The sequence below is a fragment of the Lepidochelys kempii genome, chromosome 2 (assembly GCF_965140285.1).
Source record: "Lepidochelys kempii isolate rLepKem1 chromosome 2, rLepKem1.hap1, whole genome shotgun sequence".
Taxonomy (NCBI): domain Eukaryota; kingdom Metazoa; phylum Chordata; order Testudines; family Cheloniidae; genus Lepidochelys; species Lepidochelys kempii.
In genome coordinates this window covers 49,751,710-49,777,030 of record NC_136381.1, presented here as the reverse complement: position 1 = coordinate 49,777,030, position 25,321 = coordinate 49,751,710, and the positions used below count along the sequence as shown (strand labels likewise).

The following is a 25,321-nucleotide window of genomic DNA, read 5'->3' as shown; positions in this document are numbered from 1 at the left end:
CTCCATGGCTCGCTGCTCTCTCCCCTTTAAAACTAAAACTGGCATTTTATTGTTACTAAACAAGCTGTAATGGTTTTGAATATTTTGAAAAGAAAAAGTTGAAACTGACAGACATGTTCAAGGACTCGATCCTGAAAACCCTATTTCATGTGTTCTTGCCCCTACACTCTTTTGTGGCGGTTCAGTGATGAGACAGAACACAGCTTTATGCAAGCAAACAGGCTGGTCAGCGGAGATGGGCTGTTCTGCCCCCCCCGCCTTCCACCTTCTCCTTTTATTATATTTCTCCCCCTAAGCATTACACACTGCTACCCAAAGGAATGTATGACGTTGATTCATATACTTAGTTACCATCCTTTATCTACTACAATCCTGGTTCTCAGGCCTTGAGCCCAGGCTAAGAAAGCCTCCCACAGTTGCTGTCCAAACAATCAAGTTCTCATGGTTTATATCTAGCCCTTGTCCTTGGATAGAGCAATGTGTGCATTGCTTCTACGAAACAGTCAGGGTGTGCCCCGCCTGCTTCCAGGTGGAATAGCTAAACATTAACCCTTCATCTCCCCGTTTTTTATTTATTGATATTTGGCCATCTCATGGTAGCCGTCAATTTGTTTTGTCATGCTATTTAACTCCCAGACAGACAAGGACATAACCTGGGGAGCTTTCCAGGGCAAAATTTTACAAAGTCTTAACAAGGAAGGAATACATTGTAGACAGCAGCAGCAAAAAAATAAGCCCAATAATTACAAACACAGAATAACCAAAAGCTCGACATCTGCAATATAATCATCTAAAAGGGGTACACTTCTTTTACTACAATTGTAACCAGCAAAAGGCAATATAAATATCATTCTACTAAGACAGCAAAGGGTACCATCACTTAAATTTGCAGGAATATAATTAAAGGTGCGTGAACCGCAAGTAAAAACCCATCCTGATGGTAGGATGATATGGCCATAATTATATGAAACATTAACAGCATGGGAACAATTTAAAAGGGGTTGAGAAATTTTTCGACAGCCCAAGGGCACCTTTGTACTAGTGCAGTTAACTACACGCGCACAGGTGACATTGCGAGCCCCGGCCGGGTACGGTGTGTGGAGGGATATAGCCGTGCGAGGCAGAGTATAGTTGGCCGGGCCCCAATTAGCCATGCTAGAGTACTGGGAGGAAAGATTAGCATAAGCAGAGAACAGTGTCTTATTCTCCATCTCCTCAGGGTGATGACATACTGGAATAAGGCATGTACCTAACAAATCTCCGGCTGCTACAAAATTAAATAAACAAAAGTGAGTAACATTTGCTATTGAAGCCAATCTTTCCCATATGTTATATGTCATTTGGGCTTGTAACGGGGGAGGCGCTTCCGAGCCAACCCCTACAGGAAATAGCAGGCACAAAAGGCACACAATCATCACAGAATTAGCAGTGATTTGGGCGAGAATCGCCACAAACAAAGTCTCAGGAGACTCTGGCTGTTGGTTTGCTGCCAGTCTTCGTTGAGCCGCGGCGACCAATGCTTTTACTGCTCCCCATGTCACGGGCTGGCTTGGGACGCTACGCCTCCTCCGTTTCCGTCCCGCCGTTGTCGACTCGGGGGGCAACGCAGTCTCCTCCAAGGTCAGCTGAAACTCTGGTATGGGATTCGACAGTCCCTGGTGCCATGCCATGTTGTTTAAGTGCCGGTCGCACACACCGAGCTGGAACCCACAACGGTCCTGCAGGGAGAGACACAGCAGCATATCCCCAACCCCAAGTGATTAGAGGTACTGGGCCCAGCCACTGTGGATCGGGCAGCTGACGATAAAAGACACGCGGTCTTTCCAGTACCTCAGATTTGTAAAAATGCCGATCCGCAGGGGTCTGCTGATCTGCATTCAGTGTTAAATTATTTAAAGTAAACAAGAGGATATGCATTTGTTGTTAAATGTCTCCTAAGGTTCGGAGACGCAGCTCCCCTTGTTTTAATTATTTATCTAGCAAGGTTTTTAGTGTGCAATTGGCACGTTCAACAATGGCTTGGCCCGTGGAATTATAAGGGATTCCGTGTTTAAGATGGACATCCCAGCGGGCACAAAAGGTGGAGAGGGCTGCAGAGCAGTAGGCTGGGGCATTATCTGTTTTAATTTGGCAGGGGCAACCCATAACAAAAAGGCAGGCCAGCAAATAATGAATAACTTTGTTAGTGGCTTCCCCACGTTGTGGGGAAGCCCAAAAGAAAGCCTGAATAAGTATCAACGAAAACATGTAAAAACAAATAGGGGCGGAATTGTGGCACATGAGTAACATCCATCTGCCACAGCTGATTTGCTGCGGTACCTCGGGGGTTAACGGCATAAGAAAAAGTAGGAGCAGCAGCAGCACAGTGGGGGCAGGAACGAACAATGGAACGTGCATGATCAGCAGGAATGTGAAACTGCAGGGCCAAAACAGAGGCAGACTGCTAAAAAAAGGCATGGCTTTCAATGGGGTCAGAAAAAAGGGAATTTACCTGACCATGTAACGCGCGATCGGCGCGTGCATTGCCTTCAGTAAGTAGCCCAGGCAGAGTGGTATGACTGCGAATATGAGCAACAAAAGAAGGGAAATTACGAATGGTGAGGAGATACTGTAAGGACAAAAACAGGCAGAGGAGGTCCGCATCGACCTTAGGGGTAATAAGGGCAAGGGGTAAATGATCAATTACCTGATAAACATAATGCGTGTCCACGATCAAATTAAAGGGACAATCAGCAAAAAGTTAAAAGGCCAAAATAACAGCAGCTAATTCCAAGGACTAGTAAAGCTCTCCAAGCGCTGTGCATGCAAATATTATTGTACAAGTGAATGAAGCGCTTTCAGCTTTTCTAGGGGGAGGGACCACTGGTCAATCCATACGGGCTCTAAGGATTGCCATAGTAATGGTAATGCGGATGGCAAGGTGGGTGAGGGAGGATTTCGGCCCATTATATATTAATATCGAGGGTGGTGTCCAGCTTTGTAAGTAAGTCATGGCCCCAAATATTGAGGTGGACAGGGAGCACAAAAGGGCGGATAGTAGCAAGGGTACGGCCTCCCGGTTTAGAGACCGTGACCCAAGACAAACTTTGGCGCCCAGGTTTACTACCCCCGATCCCCCACAATTCTTTAGAAGGAACCGTAGGCCAACTAACCGGCCACTCCAGATCACGAATCACCGTAACGTCAGCTCCAGTGTCCACCAGCCCTGTAAAAGGAACATCATCTAAGAGAAGTGTTAACTGAGGTTTCGAGGGGCGGACCGACATTGTTAGAGCAACAAGTGGAGTGGACATGTTGTGAGATGGCGACTGAGCCAGAGTCGATCCAAAGCCGCCTCTGCCCCGGGCTCGATCCTCTGCAGCTGGCACCTGATAGGGGACTAAAATCAATTGCGCAATTGACCGTCCACGCGGGAGCGACTGTGGAAGATGAGTCCACACCTGAACCTTAATAATGCCAGTGTAATCAGCATCAATGACCCCTGGAATGACAAAAAAGCCCTGTTTCCCAGCATGTGAGCGAGGGAGAACAAGACCTACAAAGCCGGCAGGGAGAGGTCCCGTCACCTGTGTAGGTATGGCACAGACCTCCTCTGGCAGCCGAAAGTCAGTGTCCTCCTGCATGATCAAATCAAGCCCTGCACTTCCAGCAGTCGCCGCCCTCATAGAGTCTACGGATTCCAAGGCAGAGGAGCAATTGCCTGTGTAGGAAACACCCCCGTTTGGCCCTGGGTTCGGGGGGGACCCGTCGCGCAGTTTCCCGACCCGCTACGACGCTGATTAGCCCAGTGATAACCTTTCCCACTTTTGGGGCACTTCTTTAAGGGTCGGGCTGGTGCCTTAGATGAGTGGCACTCCCGCTGAAAATGACCCTCCTTACCACAGCGGTAACAGCGCTTCCCCTCCTTCCCAGTTTTTCTGAGGGCGGCAGCCAGAACTCCAGCCTTGTGGGCTTGTGTGCCAATGTTCTGGCACGCCCGCAGCATGTCTGAGAGCTCTAAAATACCAGAGGCTTGTGCTGCCTGGAGAGCACGGCGGCAATCCTCGTTTGCATTTTCAACTGCCAATTTTAACAGGAGCTCGTGAGCTGCCTCAGTGTTATCCACCTGTCGGAGGACAGCCTCCTGCAATCTGTTGGTAAAATCCAAAAAGTACTCTGAGGCACCCTGACGGATACTGACAAAGCTTTTGGTAGGCTTGCCTGAATCCGGGACCTTCTTGAAAGCATGCTGGGCACAGGTGGAAATAATGGGGAAGACAGCCTGAGGGAGTTGAGACTGCATCTCAATAGTAGCAAACGGGCCCTCCCCTGCCAAATGCTCATAAATGATACCGCGCTCTCTATGAACCTGAGCTTGGCGTTCTGCCATCTGCCGATACTCACTAAGCCAAATAACATACTGACTGGGTGACAACATCATGCGCAGCAGCGTTTTCCAATCCTCAAGGATTAGGGAGTACCCAGTACCCATCCCTTCAATGAGACCACGCACAAAGGTGCTAGTGAGGCCAAATTCACGAATTGCTTTCTTTACCTCTCTAACCACCGAGTATGTCAAAGCGGTCCAGGTGCCCACGGGGTTGCCCTGGTCATCATTCTGCCAGGTCACCGGGCAAACGGAGACCAGATCAGCCAGCTCCTCCGCTGTAAGATCTGATCAAGCTTTTGCTGCGTGAATCATTTGTTGCACAAGCGAAAGCTTCTGAGCAGATGCAGATGACCCTCCGGGGGGCCCCACAGGGGGAGGGTGATCACACACCGGCTCCGGTGGGGAAGGCCAGGGAGGCGGCGGTAATAGAGGCACTGGGGGCGAAGCAGGGGGAGGGATGGCTGCAGGAGCGGACGGGGGTGGCGGGATCGGCAGCCCCTCTGTTGGTGCTGGAGAGGGCCTTTCCGAGGCGACACGCTGTGTCGCATCGCCAGGAGGGGGGATGGCTGCAGGAGCGGACGGGGGCGGCGGGATCGGCAGCCCCTCTGTTGGTGCTGGAGAGGGCCTTTCCGAGGCGACACGCTGTGTCGCATCGCCAGGAGGGGGGATGGCTGCAGGAGCGGAGGGGCGTGGCGAGATCACGAAGTGATCTTACAAGATGGCTTACAAGAAGTGGAAGGTTGGACATATGACCAGGGAAGAGTATAAAAATATTGCTCGGGCATGTAGGAATGATATCAGGAGGGCCAAATCGCACCTGGAGCTGCAGCCAGCCAGAGATGTCAAGAGTAACAAGAAGGGTTTCTTCAGGTATGTTGGCAACAAGAAGAAAGCCAAGGAATGTGTGGGCCCCTTACTGAATGAGGGAGGCAACCTAGTGACAGAGGATGTGGAAAAAGCTAATGTACTCAATGCTTTTTTTGCCTCTGTTTTCACTAACAAGGTCAGCTCCCAGACTGCTGCGCTGGGCATCACAAAATGGGGAAGAGATGGCCAGCCCTCTGTGGAGGAAGAGGTGGTTAGGGACTATTTAGAAAAGCTGGACGTGCACAAGTCCATGGGGCCGGACGAGTTGCATCCGAGAGTGCTGAAGGAATTGGCGGCTGTGATTGCAGAGCCATTGGCCATTATCTTTGAAAACTCGTGGCGAACCGGGGAAGTCCCGGATGACTGGAAAAAGGCTAATGTAGTGCCAATCTTTAAAAAAGGGAAGAAGGAGGATCCTGGGAACTACAGGCCAGTCAGCCTCACCTCAGTCCCTGGAAAAATCATGGAGCAGGTCCTCAAAGAATCAATCCTGAAGCACTTACATGAGAGGAAAGTGATCAGGAACAGCCAGCATGGATTCACCAAGGGAAGGTCATGCCTGACTAATCTAATCGCCTTTTATGATGAGATTACTGGTTCTGTGGATGAAGGGAAAACAGTGGATGTATTGTTTCTTGACTTTAGCAAAGCTTTTGACACGGTCTCCCACAGTATTCTTGTCAGCAAGTTAAGTAAGTATGGGCTGGATGAGTGCACTATAAGGTGGGTAGAAAGCTGGCTAGATTGTCGGGCTCAACGGGTAGTGATCAATGGCTCCATGTCTAGTTGGCAGCCGGTATCAAGTGGAGTACCCCAAGGGTCGGTCCTGGGGCCAGTTTTGTTCAATATCTTCATAAATGATCTGGAGGATGGTGTGGATTGCACTCTCAGCAAATTTGCAGATGATACTAAACTGGGAGGAGTGGTAGATACGCTGGAGGGGAGGGATAGGATACAGAAGGACCTAGACAAATTGGAGGATTGGGCCAAAAGAAATCTGATGAGGTTCAATAAGGATAAGTGCAGGGTCCTGCACTTAGGACGGAAGAACCCAATGCACAGCTACAGACTAGGGACCGAATGGCTAGGCAGCAGTTCTGCGGAAAAGGACCTAGGGGTGACAGTGGACGAGAAGCTGGATATGAGTCAGCAGTGTGCCCTTGTTGCCAAGAAGGCCAATGGCATTTTGGGATGTATAAGTAGGGGCATAGCGAGCAGATCGAGGGACGTGATCGTTCCCCTCTATTCGACATTGGTGAGGCCTCATCTGGAGTACTGTGTCCAGTTTTGGGCCCCACACTACAAGAAGGATGTGGATAAATTGGAGAGAGTCCAGCGAAGGGCAACAAAAATGATTAGGGGTCTAGAACACATGACTTATGAGAAGAGGCTGAGGGAGCTGGGATTGTTTAGCCTGCAGAAGAGAAGAATGAGGGGGGATTTGATAGCTGCTTTCAACTACCTGAAAGGGGGTTCCAAAGAGGATGGCTCTAGACTGTTCTCAATGGTAGCAGATGACAGAACGAGGAGTAATGGTCTCAAGTTGCAGTGGGGGAGGTTTAGATTGGATATTAGGAAAAACTTTTTCACTAGGAGGGTGGTGAAACACTGGAATGCGTTACCTAGGGAGGTGGTAGAATCTCCTTCCTTAAAGGTTTTTAAGGTCAGGCTTGACAAAGCCCTGGCTGGGATGATTTAACTAGGAATTGGTCCTGCTTCGAGCAGGGGGTTGGACTAGATGACCTTCTGGGGTCCCTTCCAACCCTGATATTCTATGATTCTGTGATCACCAGCCTCGCGAGGGAGGGCCTGTCCGAGGCGACACGCTGTATCGCGTCGCGGCAGAGGTGCCAGGCATGTAGAGCCTGCACGGGCGCCCGAGGCTCTTTATTCAATGTCTGGCCCAACCGCTCCCAGTCCGCTAGCTTAAGGGTTCCAGCTTCAGGGTACCACGGGCATTGGGCACTCACCTCCTGTAGCAGGAGAGTGAGTTCTCGAGTGGGGCAGTCATGCTGAGCCTTACACAGCAAATACTGCAGCTCATTGCGGTGTTGCACTTGCAAAGCAGAGAGGGAGCTTCCCATACTTACCACAATGAAAAATACTCACCGGGCTCCACGAAGCGGATGAGTGACACGTCTGAAACCCTTGCCGGGCAAGGTGAGTGCTGAGGGCCCTACATTTGGGCGCCAGTTGTGGCGGTTCAGTGATGAGACAGAACACAGCTTTATGCAAGCAAACAGGCTGGTCAGCGGAGATGGGCTGTTCTGCCCCCCCGCCTTCCACCTTCTCCTTTTATTATATTTCTCCCCCTAAGCATTACACACTGCTACCCAAAGGAATGTATGACGTTGATTCATATACTTAGTTACCATCCTTTATCTACTACAATCCTGGTTCTCAGGCCTTGAGCCCAGGCTAAGAAAGCCTCCCACAGTTGCTGTCCAAACAGTCAAGTTCTCATGGTTCATATCTAGCCCTTGTCCTTAGATAGAGCAATGTGTGCATTGCTTCTACGAAACAGTCAGGGTGTGCCCCGCCTGCTTCCAGGTGGAATAGCTAAACATTAACCCTTCACTTTTTGGAATCTTTTTCTTGGTACTCTTGAACTATGTGTTTAAGGACATAGAAGATGGAGTCTATCTCCATACAAGATCAGATGGGAAACTCTTCAACCTGTCACGACTTAAGTCAAAAGATCAAAGTCAAAAAGGTACTAATCAGGGAACTTCTATTCACTGATGCTGCTGCCCACATAGCCCACAATGAAGATCTACAAGAACTCATGGTCTGCATTTCAAGTACCTGTCAGGCATTTGCTCTCACCATCAGCAACAAGAAAACGGTAGGACAGGGGGTTCCAAAAGATCCTTCAATCACCTTAAATGCAAACCATCTAGAATTCCAAAAGTTCAGCTACTTAGGTTCTTCAGAGGGCAAATTTACCATGTGTCACAGCCCTGCTCAAGCAAAGACGACTGCGCTGTCTGGGCCATCTGAGTAGGTTGGAAGATGGACATATACCCAAGGACATGCTACATGGGGAGCTATCAGAGGGAACAAGAACAACAGGACATCCCAAGCTTTGCTATAAAGACACATGCAAGCAAAATATGAGGGAATTTGGAATTGATCCTGACCAATGGGAAATCTTGGCAAGTGATCGTAACAAGTGGTGCCATCATCTCCATCAGGGTATCCAAGTCCATGACAGGAGCTGGTTCCTACAGCTTGAAGAGAAAAGAGCCTGTAGGAAGCAAGCTGCTCCCAACCAAGATACATACATTTGCAATAACTGCCAAAGATCATGCAAATCTCGGATTGGACTATTCAGTGACATGAGACACTGCAAACCATTTACATCATAGGCTGCAATTACCACTGTCTCTCATAGATGAAAGGATGCCAACAAATTCCATCTGACTACTTCTTAATCACATCAGCGATCCCATTGAAGTCAATTTAAAGTCAAGAGGATTATTTCCATGAGCAAAGATTATTCTTGTAAGTAAATGTGCAGGATTGGGCCCAAAATTATTACTGTGGAAAGAAATCAAAAGAACTGTGCCAATTCCATCCGCTGAAGAGTATATAACTTTTTAAAAGCTTATAATATGTACTTTATTAATAGATTGGAATGGCTCCAAAGTTATTCACAAGAATAGATGTGTTTGCAGACTGGGCTCCATAATAATTTATTTGTAGAAGAGAAATCTAAGGCAATGTCCACCCACCCCTAACCTATGCATTCTCTAGACTGAAAACACGAGAGAGAGGCAGGGAGCTGAGCTGGCCTGTCCCTTCTCCTCCTCTGCCCCAGGACTCACCTGCTGCCTGCAAAGCCAGGCTGGGAGATGATCACAGCACTCTGCCCCCTGGCTTCCTCGGCAGCCAAGTGCTGCGCTGCGGTGGGTGGCGCCTGCTTGGCCCCCACTGTTCCAGCACCCCTGAGGTGATAACCAGACTTTTGGCATCTGGTCAGTGTTTCTGAGCCAACACTGTCACGTGCCCTTTTTGACCAGAAACTGGACACCTGGCAACCCTACCCTCTATTCACTTTCTGAATGCGCCCATTATGCCTGACTAGGTGGTGGAAGACATGTCCCATATTATCTTAATTGTGAACATCTTTGCAATCTTTTTTTCATGTCACACTTCTAACACTCTCTAAACAAAGGCATATGCTCAGCAATTATGCATTCACAGAGAAGCTTGCACTTACAGCTCTAGGCTGGGCACAGAAGAGGGAGTGCAGCTCCTGCAGCATGCCTTTCCCTCAAGCCTGTGGGAACCCCACCAGAGAGGAACTGCACACTTTTGGAGGGAACTGGGGAGGTCATGCTGACTGGTCTCCCTCCACTATGTTCTCCGGCCCCCAAGCCTGTGGGATACAACACAGTAAGTTAGTGCAGAAAGAGTGCAGGGTTTGTTCACAGTTCTGCCGGCAGAAACCAAGACTCAATCAGCAGAAAGTCTAACCAAAAAGGAGCTGGGGGGAGCAGGAGGTAAAGCAGTGCAAAGTGACTACAAACACCTGCTCTGCTACAGAAACAAAGAAATGACCAGTACAGCCCCAAATTGTGCTGGAGATGGGGGTGCCCACTATACCCAAAAGATTCACTGATTCAGTGCAACTCTTGGACAGGCTCTGCAATCAGTGCTGCTATAAATCATATTTTAATGCTGCCTGCTCCCAAAAAAGCCCCTCGGATAATGCAGTAGTGCAAACTGCAGGAAGAGTTTTGCAGCGTAGCTCTTGATGTTCAAGGGTAGCAGAGAACCAGGATCAGAAGGAGGACAAGTGACAGTGTGAAGGCAAAGAAGTTCCACACAAATGCGTCTAGCCTCTGACAGATTCACAGAGATCCATGGATTTATGGAGTGGAATCTCTCTCTTTTCTGGAAGGCCAGGGGCAAACCTACTAAATACTATTCCCATGGAAGAATCAGAGTGAATCTCATGGAGTCTCAACTCCCCGATTCCATAGTTTTTAGCTGAGTATAGTTTGGGAAACTTTGGAGCCAGTAAATCCTGCCATGCAAATAGGCTCTCACATGGATTTTTGCTTTAACATTTAATTTAGGTCTTGCAAATCTGTACATGGTATTACAGCAATGTAAAGTTTAAATTAATTGGATATTGTTTGGGATAGATGATGAGTGATGAGGGCTTCTAAATTTAACAGCCGGCCAAAAGTGGCACCTTAGGCGCCGACTCTGTGGGTGCTCCAGCGCTGGAGAACCCATGGGGAAAATTTGGTGGGTGCAGAGCACCCACCAGCAGCTCCCCGCCCAACCTCAGCTCACCTCACCTCCACTCCGCTTCTTCCCCTGAATGCACTGCCCCACTCTGCTTCTCCCTGGGGCCCCCCGCAGGGTTCCCGCTAATCAGCTGTTCACGCAGGAAGCCTGGGCGGGCTGAGAAACAAGCGGAGGCTTCGTGCTCAGGCCCAGGGAGGCAGAGCAGAGGTGAGCTGGGGCCAGGGGGGGAGGGGAGCACGAGGAGGGCCTCCCGGGCCGGAGCAGGTAACCTGGTGGGCACGCAAGGGAACTGCTCCCCGCCCCAGCTCACCTCTGCCTCCCTGGGCCTGAGCACAAAGCCGCCGCCTGCTTCTCATCACTCCCAGGCTTCCCGTGTAGACAGCTGATTCACGGGAAGCTGGGGGGAGGGAAGAGACAGAGCAGGGTGGCGCATTCAGGGGAGGAGGCGGAGATGAGCTGGGGCCGGGCACAGGGCGGGGAGCTGCCGGTGGGAGCTCTGCACCCACCAAATTTTCCCCATGGGTGCGCTCCAGCCCCGGGGCGCCTCTGGAGTTGGTGCCTAAGGCGCCACTTTTGATGTGATCAGTGGGCAGAGTGGCTGCTGCTACCCCTGCTCCCCCCCAGCTATGCTACCCCACCCCTAGGAGCCAGAGGGACCTGCCGAATGCTTCCTGGGAGCCACCCCAGGTAAGCACCTCCGGGACTCCGCAGGTCCCTCTGGCTCTTAGGGGCAGGATGCGGTGGGCACCCACTACGGTGGTCCAGGAGACCCTCCTGCCCAGTTCTGGGAGCAGACAGGGGAGGGGGGTGGATGGGGCAGGAGTCCCAGGGGGGGCATCAAGGAACACAGGGGGCTGGATGGGGCAGGAGTCCCGGGGGGGAGGGCCATGACCCCCTCATGGGGTGAGGAGGGAACCGGTTGTTAAGATTTTGGCAGCTCATCACTGGATAGGTCATGTACAAAAGCCAGAGGGCTCATATTGGAACTGTAAAAAGAAAAGGAGTACTTGTGGCACCTTAGAGACTAACAAATTTATTTGAGCATAAGCTTTCGTGAGATACAGCTCACTTCATCGGATGTATACTGTGGAAAGTACAGAAGATCTTTTTATACACACAAACCATGAAAAAATGGGTGTTTACCACTGCAAAAGGGTTTTCTTTCCCCCCACACCCCACTCTCCTGCTGGTAATAGCTTATCTAAAGTGATCACTCTCCTTACAATGTGTATGATAATCAAGCTGGGCCATTTCCAGCACAAATCCAGGTTTTCTCCCCCCCCCCCCGCCCCCACACACACTCTCGCTGGAGTCTGGTTTTGAAGTTTTTTTGTTGTAATATCTCAACTTTTATGTCTGTAATCGCGTGACCAGAGAGATTGAAGTGTTCTCCGACTGGTTTATGAATGTTATAATTCTTGACATCTGATTTGTGTCCATTTATTCTTTTACGTAGAGACTGTCCAGTTTGACCAATGTACATGGCAGAGGGCATTGCTGGCACATGATGGCATATATCACATTGGTGGATGTGCAGGTGAACGAGCCTCTGATAGTGTGGCTGATGTTATTAGGCCCTGTGATGGTGTCCCCTGAATAGATATGTGGGCACAGTTGGCAACAGGCTTTGTTGCAAGGATAAGTTCCTGGGTTAGTGGTTCTGTTGTGTGGTATGTGGTTGCTGGTGAGTATTTGCTTCAGGTTGGGGGGCTGTCTGTAGGCAAGGACTGGCCTGTCTCCCAAGATTTGTGAGAGTGTTGGGTCATCCTTCAGGATAGGTTGTAGATCTTTGATAATGCGTTGGAGGGGTTTTAGTTGGGGGCTGAAGGTGACGGCTAGTGGCGTTCTGTTATTTTCTTTGTTAGGCCTGTCCTGTAGTAGGTGACTTCTGGGAACTCTTCTGGCTCTATCAATCTGTTTCTTCACTTCCGCAGGTGGGTATTGTAGTTGTAAGAATGCTTGATAGAGATCTTGTAGGTGTTTGTCTCTGTCTGAGGGGTTGGAGCAAATGCGGTTGTATCACAGAGCTTGGCTGTAGACAATGGATCATGTGGTGTGGTCAGGGTGAAAGCTGGAGGCATGTAGGTAGGAATAGTGGTCAGTAGGTTTCCGGTATAGGGTGGTGTTTATGTGACCATCGTTTATTAGCACTGTAGTGTTCAGGAAGTGGATCTCTTGTGTGGACTGGACCAGGCTGAGGTTGATGGTGGGATGGAAATTGTTGAAATCATGGTGGAATTCCTCAAGGGCTTCTTTTCCATGGGTCCAGATGATGAAGATATCATCAATATAGCGCAAGTAGAGTAGGGGTGTTAGGGGACAAGAGCTGAGGAAGTGTTGTTCTAAGTCAGCCATAAAAATGTTGGCATACTGTGGTGCCATGCGGGTACCCATAGCAGTGCCGCTGATTTGAAGGTATACATTGTCCCCAAATGTAAAATAGTTATGGGTAAGGACAAAGTCACAAAGTTCAGCCACCAGGTTAGCCGTGACATTGTCGGGGATAGTATTCTTGACGGCTTGTAGTCCATGTTTGTGTGGAATGTTGGTGTAGAGGGCTTCTACATCCATAGTGGCCAGGATGGTGTTATCAGGAAGATCACCGATGGATTGTAGATTCCTCAGGAAGTCAATGGTGTACACTGCACATCCACCAATATGATATATTCCATCATGTGCCAGCAATGCCCCTCTGCCATGTACATTGGTCAAACTGGACAGTCTCTACGTAAAAGAATAAATGGACACAAATCAGATGTCAAGAATTATAACATTCATAAACCAGTCGGAGTACATTTCAATCTCTCTGGTCACGCAATTACAGACATGAAAGTTGCGATATTACAACAGAAAAACTTGAAAACCAGACTCCAACGAGAGACTGTTGAATTGGAATTCATTTGCAAATTGGATACAATTAACTTAGGCTTGAATAGAGACTGGGAGTGGCTAAGTCATTATGCAAGGTAACCTATTTCCCCTTGTTTTTTCCTACCCCGCCGCCCTCCTCAGACATTCTTGTTAAACCCTGGATTTGTGCTGGAAATGGCCCACCTTGATTATCATACACATTGTAAGGAGAGTGATCACTTTAGATAAGCTATTACCAGCAGGAGAGTGGGGTGTGGGGGGAAAGAAAACCTTTTGTAGTGGTAAACACCCATTTTTTCATGGTTTGTGTGTATAAAAAGATCTTCTGTACTTTCCACAGTATGCATCCGATGAAGTGAGCTGTAGCTCACGAAAGCTTATGCTCAAATAAATTGGTTAGTCTCTAAGGTGCCACAAGTACTCCTTTTCTTTTTGCGAATACAGACTAACATGGCTGTTACTCTGAAACCTGTCATTATGCATTGGAATTGTAGGAGCAACAATAATTCTGTAAAACTAAGATACAGTATATGACTGACCACAGTTCCTCCAGTATCCTATGCTCAACAAGTCAACCATATAGAAAAAGAATAGCAAAGGCAAATTATTTCAGGAGGAAAATGAATGAATGAATAAATAGTCCATAACAACTTTTCATTTTCCCAAGGGATGTTATCACAAGTAGGACAGTATTTACTGTTTGTCTGATGTTATTTATGACTGCAGCTGCTATATGTTATCCAATTTTTAATGCAATACGTTTGAATCTTGCTTTTGGGGTTGATATGTTCCATTATAACCACACCAAATGAAAGCCATATTGCTTGCTTGAATGTAATTCATTTTCCTCTCTATTGTGTCAGGGTCTTTTTTTATACATAACTGGAAGGAAATGAAAAGATTTAAAAAAAAACATTAATCATCATGAGTGTTTTTAATATCATCAGAGCTACCATAAAGCCAGTAGATAAATTACACACTATTCAGCAGAAAGAAGTAGAATAAAATTAGTATTATATTAGACTAGATTAATCATAGCCCTGGGTGACTGTCATTCTGGAGAAAATAGAAGCTTGAATATCTAACATTTTAACCTTTCTTCCGAGCCTTTAAGAACAAGAGACAAATAACAAGCCCATGTACTGAAAGAAAACACAAGATTTTTTTGCTTGTGGGACTGGTAAATTTTTACCATTGTTTCTAAATGACAGCAGAGCAACATTCACAGTTTGGATCCAGATGGTTAGCAGCACTGCTTCATAATAGTAACCTAATGAAGCTTTTTATTACTAGCGATAGGTAAATGCCTGGAAGGTTTATGGCAAGGAAAAAGCTTCAATAAATAATTTGAAAATCTGTCTCTCTTCTTCCTTGGATAATTATTGTCTTTTGCATATATAATGTAGCAGTGAGGCTACAAAAGGCTAGAAAAGGAGAACTGTCTCTGGAGCTAATAGGGTGCACAGTGGAACCGCAGGCTTTCTTCCTCTCACAAGATGAATAGCTACTTAACAACCATCAGGCCTCTCTCTGACTTAAGGGGAGGATTGAAAATCCTTTTAATGTAGTTAAGTCTGTCTAAGGATACAGTGCTAAAAATAGGGCGATATGAAAAACTTCTCTATGCGTGTGGAGAATAATATTTTTAAATATCATTTTCACTTAAAACAGAGCGGCAGATGGTAGGTGCTTTTGTACAAGGATGGGAGGGCATGGGGACTCTCCACCACAGCCCTGTCTACCTGTGCTGGGTACAGCCAGAATGCTGATGCTCCCTGGGGATAAGGAGGGAGTGAAAATGCATAATGTCTCCGGAGTGCTACACAGCTATAAGAAGACTTGGGCCAGTGCTGTTCGGAGTGGAACTGGTCAAAAAAAAATTCCATCTGATCTTTTCAACAGAAAATTGTGTTTTTTTCAATACAACATAAATGTTTGCAGGAAGCCTCTACTTTTCTTTAAAACTTTTGATTTTTTCAATAGAAAACCCAAAAACCTGAAACTTTTCCACTGTAAACAAGAGTTGGCTGAAAAATATTCAGTTTTTGTCTGAAATTTTTCAAGTTTTGGTCAAAAGGTTTCAATTTTATTTGTCAAAAAGTTTAAAAGATGGTTTTCAGATTTTTTGGTTTTTCAATGAATACTTAAAAATTTCTGCTGAAAATTTCAACAAAAATGGAAAATTCTTGGTTTTAATCAAAACTTTCTGCACAGTTGAGGAGACTTCTATCTTCCAACCCTTGTAGATGGGAGCTCTTGCTGTGCACTTTTAATGGGTGTTGCAGCTGTTTAGTGGCTCAGTGCTCCCACTGGGCCTGATCCAATGCCCATCTGAAGTCAATGAAAAGCTTCTCATGACCTTCAGTGGTATTTATCCCAAGACCCTAGTGTCTGCAGAGGCAGGTATCTCCAGGCATAATGCCCTTAGGAAGTTCCACTACATTCCACTCTAAAACAGTATTGCTGAAAAAGCCACAATAGAAGCCAAAAAGTGATGGTATTTAACTAAAACAAATAAGATCTAATCCTTAATAAACAGGACAGGCCTAATGCATGCACACTATAATAATATTAAAACTATTAGAAAGCAACTGGGAAAAGACTCATGAACCAGATAACAGGAACTCTCCTCAGCCCCCCAGTGTTAAAGCATGTGATCAACATAAATGGCATGTTTCAGAGTAACAGCCGTGTTAGTCTGTATTTGCAAAAAGAAAAGGAGTACTTGTAGCACCTTAGAGACTAACCAATTTATTTGAGCATAAGCTTTCGTGAGCTACAGCTCACTTCCACAGATGCATACTGTGGAAAGTATAGAAGATCTTTTTATACACACAAAGCATGAAAAAATGGGTGTTTACCACTACAAAAGGTTTTCTCTCCCCCCACCCCACTCTCCTTCTGGTAACAGCTTATCTAAAGTGATCACTCTCCTTACAATGTGTATGATAATCAAGTTGGGCCATTTCCAACACAAATCCAGGTTTTCTACCCCCTCACACACACAAACCCACTCTCCTGTTAATAATAGCTTATCTAAAGTGATCACTCTCCTTACAATGTGTATGATAATCAAGGTGGGCCATTTCCAGCACAAATCCAGGGTTTAACAAGAATGTCTGGGGGGGGGGGGTAGGAAAAAACAAGGGGAAATAGGTTACCTTGCATAATGATCTAGCCACTCCCAGTCTCTATTCAAGCCTAAGTTAAATGTATCCAATTTGCAAATGAATTCCAATTCAACAGTCTCTTGCTGGAGTCTGGTTTTGAAGTTTTTTTTGTTGTAATATCTCAACTTTCATGTCTGTAATCGCGTGACCAGAGAGATTGAAGTGTTCTCCGACTGGTTTATGAATGTTATAATTCTTGACATCTGATTTGTGTCCATTTATTCTTTTACGTAGAGACTGTCCAGTTTGACCAATGTACATGGCAGAGGGCATTGCTGGCACATGATGGCATATATCACATTGGTGGATGTGCAGGTGAACGAGCCTCTGATAGTGTGGCTGATGTTATTAGGCCCTGTGATGGTGTCCCCTGAATAGATATGTAGGCACAGTTGGCAACGGGCTTTGTTGCAAGGATAGGTTCCTGGGTTAGTGGTTCTGTTGTGTGGTATGCGGTTGCTGGTGAGTATTTGCTTCAGGTTGGGGGGCTGTCTGTAGGCAAGGACTGGCCTGTCTCCCAAGATTTGTGAGAGTGTTGGGTCATCCTTCAGGATAGGTTGTAGATCCTTAATAATGCGTTGGAGGGGTTTTAGTTGGGGGCTGAAGGTGACGGCTAGTGGTGTTCTGTTATTTTCTTTGTTAGGTCTGTCCTGTAGTAGGTGACTTCTGGGAACCCTTCTGGCTCTATCAATCTGTTTCTTCACTTCCACAGGTGGGTATTGTAGTTGTAAGAATGCTTGATAGAGATCTTGTAGGTGTTTGTCTCTGTCTGAGGGGTTGGAGCAAATGCAGTTGTATCACAGAGCTTGGCTGTAGACAATGGATCGTGTGGTGTGGTCAGGGTGAAAGCTGGAGGCATGTAGGTAGGAATAGCGGTCAGTAGGTTTCCGGTATAGGGTGGTGTTTATGTGACCATCGTTTATTAGCACTGTAGTGTTCTGGAAGTGGATCTCTTCTGTGGACTGGACCAGGCTGAGGTTGATGGTGGGATGGAAATTGTTGAAATCATGGTGGAATTCCTCAAGGGCTTCTTTTCCATGGGTCCAGATGATGAAGATGTCTTCAATATAGTGCAAGTAGAGTAGGGGTGTTAGGGGACGAGAGCTGAGGAAGCGTTGTTCTAAGTCAGCCATAAAAATGTTGGCATAATGTGGGGCCATGCGGGAACCCATAGCAGTGCCGCTGATTTGAAGATATACATGGTTCCCAAACGTAAAATAGTTATGGGTAAGGACAAAGTCACAAAGTCCAGCCACCAAGTTAGCCGTGACATTATCAGGGATAGTGTTCTTGATGGCTTGTAGTCCATGTTTGTGTGGAATGTTGGTGTAGAGGGCTTCTACATCCATAGTGGCCAGGATGGTGTTATCAGGAAGATCACCGATGGATTGTAGTTTCCTCAGGAAGTCAGTGGTGTCTCGAAGGTAGCTGGGAGTGCTGGTAGCGTAGGGCCTGGGGACGGAATCTACATAGCCAGACAATCCTGCTGTCAGGGTGCCAATGCCTGAGATGATGGGGCGCCCAGGATTTCCAGGTTTATGGATCTTGGGTAGTAGATAGAATATCCCAGGTTGGGGTTCCAGGGGTGTGTCTGTGCGGATTTGATCTTGTGCTTTTTCAGGGAGTTTCTTGAGCAAATGCTATAGTTTCTTTTGGTAACTCTCAGTGGGATCAGAGGGTAATGGCTTGTAGAAAGTGGTGTTGGAGAGCTGCCGAGCAGCCTCTTGTTCATATTCTGACCTATTCATGATGACAACAGCACCTCCTTTGTCAGCCTTTTTGATTATGATGTCGTTGTTTATGAGGCTGTGGATGGCATTGTGTTCTGCACGGCTGAGGTTGTGGGGCAAGTGATGCTGCTTTTCCACAATTTCAGCCCGTGCACGTCGGCGGAAGCACTCTATGTAGAAGTCCAGTCTGCTGTCTCGACCTTCAGGAGGAGTCCACCTAGAATCCTTCTTTTTGTAATGTTGGTAGGGAGGTCTCTGTGGATTAGTATGTTGTTCAGAGGTGTGTTGGAAATATTCCTTGAGTCGGAGACATCGAAAATAGGATTCTAGGTCACCACAGAACTGTATCATGTTCGTGGGGGTGGAGGGGCAGAAGGAGAGGCCCCGAGATAGGACAGCTGCTTCTGCTGGGCTAAGAGTATAGTTGGATAGGTTAACAGTATTGCTGGGTGGGTTGAGGGAACCATTGCTGTGGCCCCTTGTGGCAGGTAGTAGTTTGGAAAAAGGTAGGAGAATAGTGTTATGAAACCCAAAATATAGAGAGCCATATGCAGTGTATTTAGAATACATGTAATTATGCAGGTCAACGTATTCTATGTTATCTCACGAAGTAGCTGAGATACATTCTTCCTTTCCCTGTTGTTACACATATAAACTACTGAAGAGAGGTGTACTTCACCAAAGAGCTGGGTTGTGACTTGAATCAGTGTAGTTAATTCTGGGCAATGCATTCTAATTTAGGGGTATTTATGGTATCGGCTGTCCATTGTAGCAGTTACATGACATTCCTTTTAGCTTAAAAACGTAATTAATTTAGTGTCAATGTCAGATGCTTGCACTGAGTGATTTGACCATGCAAATAAATAAATAAAGCTGATTTGACCAAATAAAGCTGCCCTGTTCCCTTTCCCCTGCAGTTTATTCTGACGCCTTTTCCATGTGCTGCTGAAACAAAGCCCATGTTTTCATATTAAAGCAAATGTTTCATTTTTCAGTTTCTACAGATCAAGTGATGAGGTGTCATGTGTGAGCCCCTTGGAGGCTGAGAAGAGAAACTGTGACTTCCCCTTTCCACTCCCCCACAGCAATGTGAACTGCGGTTTCTTACTGGCTAGCAACACCTTTGATTCAATTTGTATGAAAACTCACTTTACTTATTAAAATGGACATTATTGTTCAAACCTTAGAAATTTCATTTCTTATATGTTCTAAGCTGTACAACTGTCAGATTTTTATGGTTTAGATTGTAAATGTGTTTTTCTCTGGCTAATTATTGGTATTATTTGTTTTTAATTTTGATGTCTTAAAGGCCAAGGTACTGTATGATAATAATATGAAGGACATATTTAACAGGCGTGAGAGACACTGTATACAAATGTATATTTGTAAAAGCTATTTTTATGATTAGCATGTTTTACTGTTTAGCATATTTAAAGTCAGTTGATATTGCATTTCTATGTTTATAGCTTAATTCAAACACAGTCATGTTATGATCACAGACGTATGATCAGTCATGTTGTGTGGTATTTTTCATTACTTTTCATTATATTCATAGTTCAAAATAATTATGTTTACTAGTAGGGATAATATTGAAAGGCAAAGTAATAGTTCTGCTCTGTTCATGCACTATTTCACTGTAATCTCTAAAAAGTGCAAATATGTCAAATATCAGATCAATTGATAAACTATAAATTAGACCCACTTATTAATCCCTTTTTTTTTCAAACAAGCACTCTCTGTGATGCCATAGATTAGCACAGTTATTTCATCTGTATCTGTTACTATCTCAAAGCAGTTTGTTGTTACCTTATGGAAAAGTTTACATGCCAGTGAATGTCCTATCCAAACTGTATTCCAGACAGGTGAATGTTTTATATATTGCCAATATTTGAAACCTTACAGTAGATTATCAATTGTTTTGTTTCACTTTCAGTCAATAGGATCGTTCCATTCCTCAATCTCTCAAGCATTCTCCACATGCTTGAAGTTGGAATAATCCATTCTCACAGAGGCTGTAGGGGAATTCAGTATATAATTTCTTAATAAATCATGTTTCTTTTCAAACAAAATTGATTCATTATTTCTCTTATGTGATACTCAAATGTGTTTTAATACACTTAAGCTATATTAGCCACTGGTGTGACTGCTTCTTCTTGAAAGAAAGTGCCAATTTGTTCTCAGTGTATCTCAGTTCTCATGATAGGACTGTTCACGGTTCCAGAGAACCAGTTCAGAAGACACTCATAACAGGGAAGAAGTATCCACATCTTTATATGAGATACACTCAGATAGAAAACATTTTATGCAAGAGAGAGGCAGGTCTTGAGGTTGAGTCATGAGGCATATCTAGAGTTAAGAAGGAAAGTCTTACTGGCTGGATTGCTTAGAAGTAGCCACATTTAGAACATGTTGCCAGGAGAGAGATCTCATCCAATTAAGTGGAGGTCTGCTGCAGTATGTTTCAAGATATTGAACTACAGAGATGTGACTTGCACTACCATGTTTGTCCTGCAGTACCTGATGTTTCATTGAACAAAACTGACAGCATTTCTAAAGATGACTTTATGTCCTGTCCTTTCAACCATTCTCCATGGGACCTGATCCAAAGTATACTGAAGTCAATGGAAAGACTCCCATTATAGTTCAATGAGCTTTGGACTAGACCTGATGATACTGGCTGCATGTGATGGAGAGGTGGAGAGTAATTGATGGTGACCTAACAGTGAAGAAAATGGGAGAAGACCCAAAGACTGTATCCAGACTGGCTTTAGGTAAGGGCCAGTTATAAAAAAGGAGAGATACCCTTTAAATATATGTGAGGGAGAGTATGCACCAGGCTCCACTTGACTGTGTGGAGAACTTAAGTCAATAGGAGAATAGAGAAAACAAGACATTTTGGCTCTCAGTTACACTGGTGTAAATTCAGGATAATTCCACTGAAATCAGTGGAGTTATACCAGTTTAACTGAAGCAGAGTTTTGCCTATTTACTTTAATGAGAACAATACTATGAGTAACTATTGCTCAACATAAGGGATGTAGACTAGGGCCCATTTTATATTACAATCACAGCAAACCCAAACAAAATGTTACAATCACTAATATTAACCCAAATAACACCAGTAGTCTAGTAATCACTGAAATACCTCAGGGAAGTATTTTAAAGATATAATTGTCCTTTTTGTTGTTGTTCTCTAAACTTACTAAAAACTGGAGAGAACTATTCCATCTTATGCCCATTTTATAGCGGCAAACATTAATAACAATGCCCATGGTTCTTATTTGATTTACAGTAAAAATAAATAATAAATCCAAATCCTATTTATTCAGTGGGAGTTTTGCCTCAGTAAGGAGTGAGTAAGGGCTTAAAAGATATGAGCTGAATACTTTTTGAAATCATGGAGAATGGCCTCTTAGTAGATCAATTATGGGAACTGTGGCTAGTAGTTAAAATAATTTGTAATTCTGTATTACAGATGGTTTGAATGAGCAATCCCTGAACCTGCTCAGCACCAACAAAGCCATGATTAAGTGGGTACTCTGAACTGTAAAATACCACACCAGGATTTTACATTATTCCTTAATGTGCCATCATCTGTTTTTGGTGTTTACAGGAATGATTTCGCAGTCTCAACAGACAACACTGTTCCACACAGCGATGTTATTCCTGAAAGTATACTTTTTCTGGCACAATAACATCTAAGATGAGGTCTATTGATACTATTACATTTGAAAGCTATGGGTTTGCTGTACTGTATAATATATTCTCCTAACTTTCTTAATGGCATATTAGATTCAAATCATTGAAGAGATGCTGGTATTTTAAATAAGCCTTGATGCTTTATTGGCTGTCACACACACAGTATACAGTTGCTTGCCATTGTCACATACACTTGGCTTACTAGCTTTTTTGTGTTACGTATTCTTTGCAGCACAGTAAGTGTTTAAACCAGTAAGTGTTTAGGACCTAATTTCCATTTATACTAATGCCCCTTTACACCATTCTGGCAGTGTAAATGTAATTTACAAACATTTTATGGAATCTTTACACTGTCAGCTGCCCAGGGACCTCAGTGTAAATTAGAATCAGAGCTATAATATTCAGCCTCAGCATCACTTGACCCTGGGAATGAACTGAGTACCAGAAACCATCATTTTTAAACATTTAAAATGATATTATAGCCAGAAAGAGAGACATTTGTAGTTGTAGTTCTCTAGAGCCACAGTTACATCCAGTGATCATTTCTGGGACCTGGGGGTGAGTGAAGTCGCAGTACCTACTTTTGTTGTATAACATTGTAAGTCAAAATCAATTTGGCTAGTGAATATTCAGCTTTCTCAATTTATTTATACACCATCCTAGATTAGGATATTAAAATCATTTTCTACATAGGCTCCCAACCTCAATTTGTCTAAGATTGCTATTTCAATCTGTGCAGTTGCATGAATGGAAAAGATTTGCTGAATGTTAGTTTTACAGCTTGATCCGGAGGAAAAGATTTTTACTCTTGTAAATTCTTGTATTAAGTACCATTGCTGGGGGTTTTTTTGTGTAGAATCATAGTATATTACTTGGTTCTGAAAAAATAATCGTACTAAAAACTATGTAGATAGCTCTAACCAAGCAGTGGTATTTTTAATAGACAATACTGAAAGGTAACTAAAGTTAAGTGTTCAACATTTTGCCCATTTACACCTGTGTAATGGTTTGCAACCCTTTTTTTTTAAAATGCTGTAACATATCTCTACATGTCTGTAAATAAATATTTTCTTTGATTTATTCACTAATTCAGTTTTATAATTTCTGCTGCTAAATTGTAGGTCTAGAAAAAAACATTTATCGATACAATTAATATATTTTATTTCTTAAAGGGAAACACCATATAATTTTGTGAAATAGTGCTATGTTTTCAATTTTCTAGAAATAGGCACAAACATCAACAGTAAGAAGGATTATAGTTAATAGATAAACTGGAGACAGACGACTAGTGCTAACCACACCCAATTCCTTTACATCACATCTCTGCTTCAGTAGTTTAAAGTGCAGTTCTATGCTGAAAAGGGACCATGAAAAAAGTCACTATCTTATTCAAGCCATCTGATCCCTCTGTGGTTTGGGCTATGTCTACACTACTAACAGATTGACGCCCTGGTGATTGATGCATCAGGGATCAATTTAGCGGGTCTAGTGAAAATCCACGAAATCGACAGCAGAGCACTCTCTGGTCAACCCCAGTACCCACCCAGAATGAGAAGAGTAAGGTAAGTCAACGGAAGAGTGTCTCCCGTCGACCCAGTGCGGTGTAGACACGGCAATAAGTAGACCTAAGCTACATTGACTCCAGCATCGCTATTCACTAAATATGTGTAGACATAGCCTTAATAGTCCTACCTGCCATTATTTGCATCACCAAAAATGAGAAGCCTGGTTATGTAAAGTCCCACCAAATTTATAGGGATGAAAGCAATAGGTTTGTACAGCAATGGCTGAAAAAATCTAATAACTTCAATAGGAAATACCTTTCAAATTTTTCATCATGTTATAGATTTTTAAGCATTGTATAAGAACTACATATTATTAATATTATTTATTATAATAGCAAGGGTATAGTTTACTATAAATTCTATAGAATGATGGTCCAAAAATACTGATAAGAAAAGTTACTTTTTTCTATTCAATATTCAAAGATATTTTTCTATTCAGAGGGCCTTATTCTATTTTTAGGACATTTCCATGAGGGCACAATGAAAGTTTGGTCCCAGGAGTCTGTGAGAATATTGTTAAAATTATAGTGGAATTTAGGGGAAAGGGATAGGGAGGACAAGATGGGAAGCAAGAACATAATCAGAATGATTGTTGTTTGTTTGTGACATCCAATTTACTATTATTTTCAAAATTGTTGTTCTTATAACCATGTAAAATTTCCCAGTAGTTTCACAAAATGTATAAAAATGTTAATATTTGTATCTATACTTTCATTCCCACCTCCACCAAAGTCAAAAAGGCTCTTTGAGTCCCATTCTCCTACAAATAACATAGGTTAAATAATAGCCCTTAAATTTAAAAACTCTTGTTGACATCAATGAGGTCAGAATTTCACCCCACAAAAATTTCCTGTTTCCATGTTCAAGAGAACTTACAATGGTCTACTGAAATTAAATGGAGAAAATAGACTGTGGGGTGGGGAGTGGGAGGACAGGATAATAAAGTCATTTAATTTTCTCTATCGTGTTCTTATGCTGCATGTATGACCAAGGATCATACTGTGATATCATTGTACACTATATTGAATACAGACTGACACTGTGTACAGACTCCCACTGAAAGCAAGGGATCAATGAACCATTGCAGCTCAATATTAACTTTAAGATGTGTGAAATGATTGAATTTTTATTAATGAATATTTAATAACAAAAATGTTGAAGACATCATTTAAAAAATGAAGACCAAGCTTTAAAGTCCAATCTTTTGTGATGTGCTTGGGAAAAGAAACATTTTGGATCCCTGGTCTTTGTGGAAAGGTTCCTATAGCAGTTGATTGGAAATGATAATCTTTCTGAGCTCTCCTACAGAATGTCATAGAAGCATTAAACCTGGCTGTAGAATTCTATGAAGTTGCCCCAAAAAAAGTATTGAAAGGATTTCAGTCTCTCTTAAATTCTATGGCATTTTAAAGTCATTTCTGATATGATTAAGTTTCTATAGAACCTTATTGGTTTCATCCCTGCTGAATTCTATGGGACTTGTCCATTGGAGAGGCCCAGCAATGTCCCCTGCTTACCCACAGCAGCCGTAACTACCAACTCTATGCACCAGAAACAGCTGCTGATGTGGTTGTCTTCCTGCACTGGGGAGGAGGGTGACTGTCTTGCTGCCTATGTGTGATAAGAGATGTATCAGAGTGAGATAAGAGATGCTTTGGGGATGTACTCAACATCTCTGAAAATCAGGCCCAATGCATCACAAGTTCAGCTCTCAAAATGAGTGGACCCTTCAAAATGTTGGCCTTAATATTTAATTCCAAATGTTTTCTATATTAGCCAACAATTATC

General features: G+C 44.1%; 1 protein-coding gene across 28 annotated transcripts in view; it reads left to right on the top strand.

Annotated features, from left to right (window-relative positions):
- Positions 1-20,338, top strand: part of RALYL (RALY RNA binding protein like) — a 614,199-nt gene extending 593,861 nt beyond the window's left edge. For all 28 annotated transcript variants that reach the window (XM_073330701.2, XM_078851494.1, XM_073330702.2 and 25 more), the window contains one exon: positions 19,265-20,338. Coding sequence is in view for 2 of the 28 variants with exons in the window: in XM_078851496.1 (XP_078707622.1) it covers positions 19,265-19,299 (35 nt within the window). In the remaining 26 variants the exon portion in view is untranslated. The remainder of the gene's footprint in view (positions 1-19,264) is intronic.
- The last annotated feature ends 4,983 nt before the right edge of the window (positions 20,339-25,321 follow it).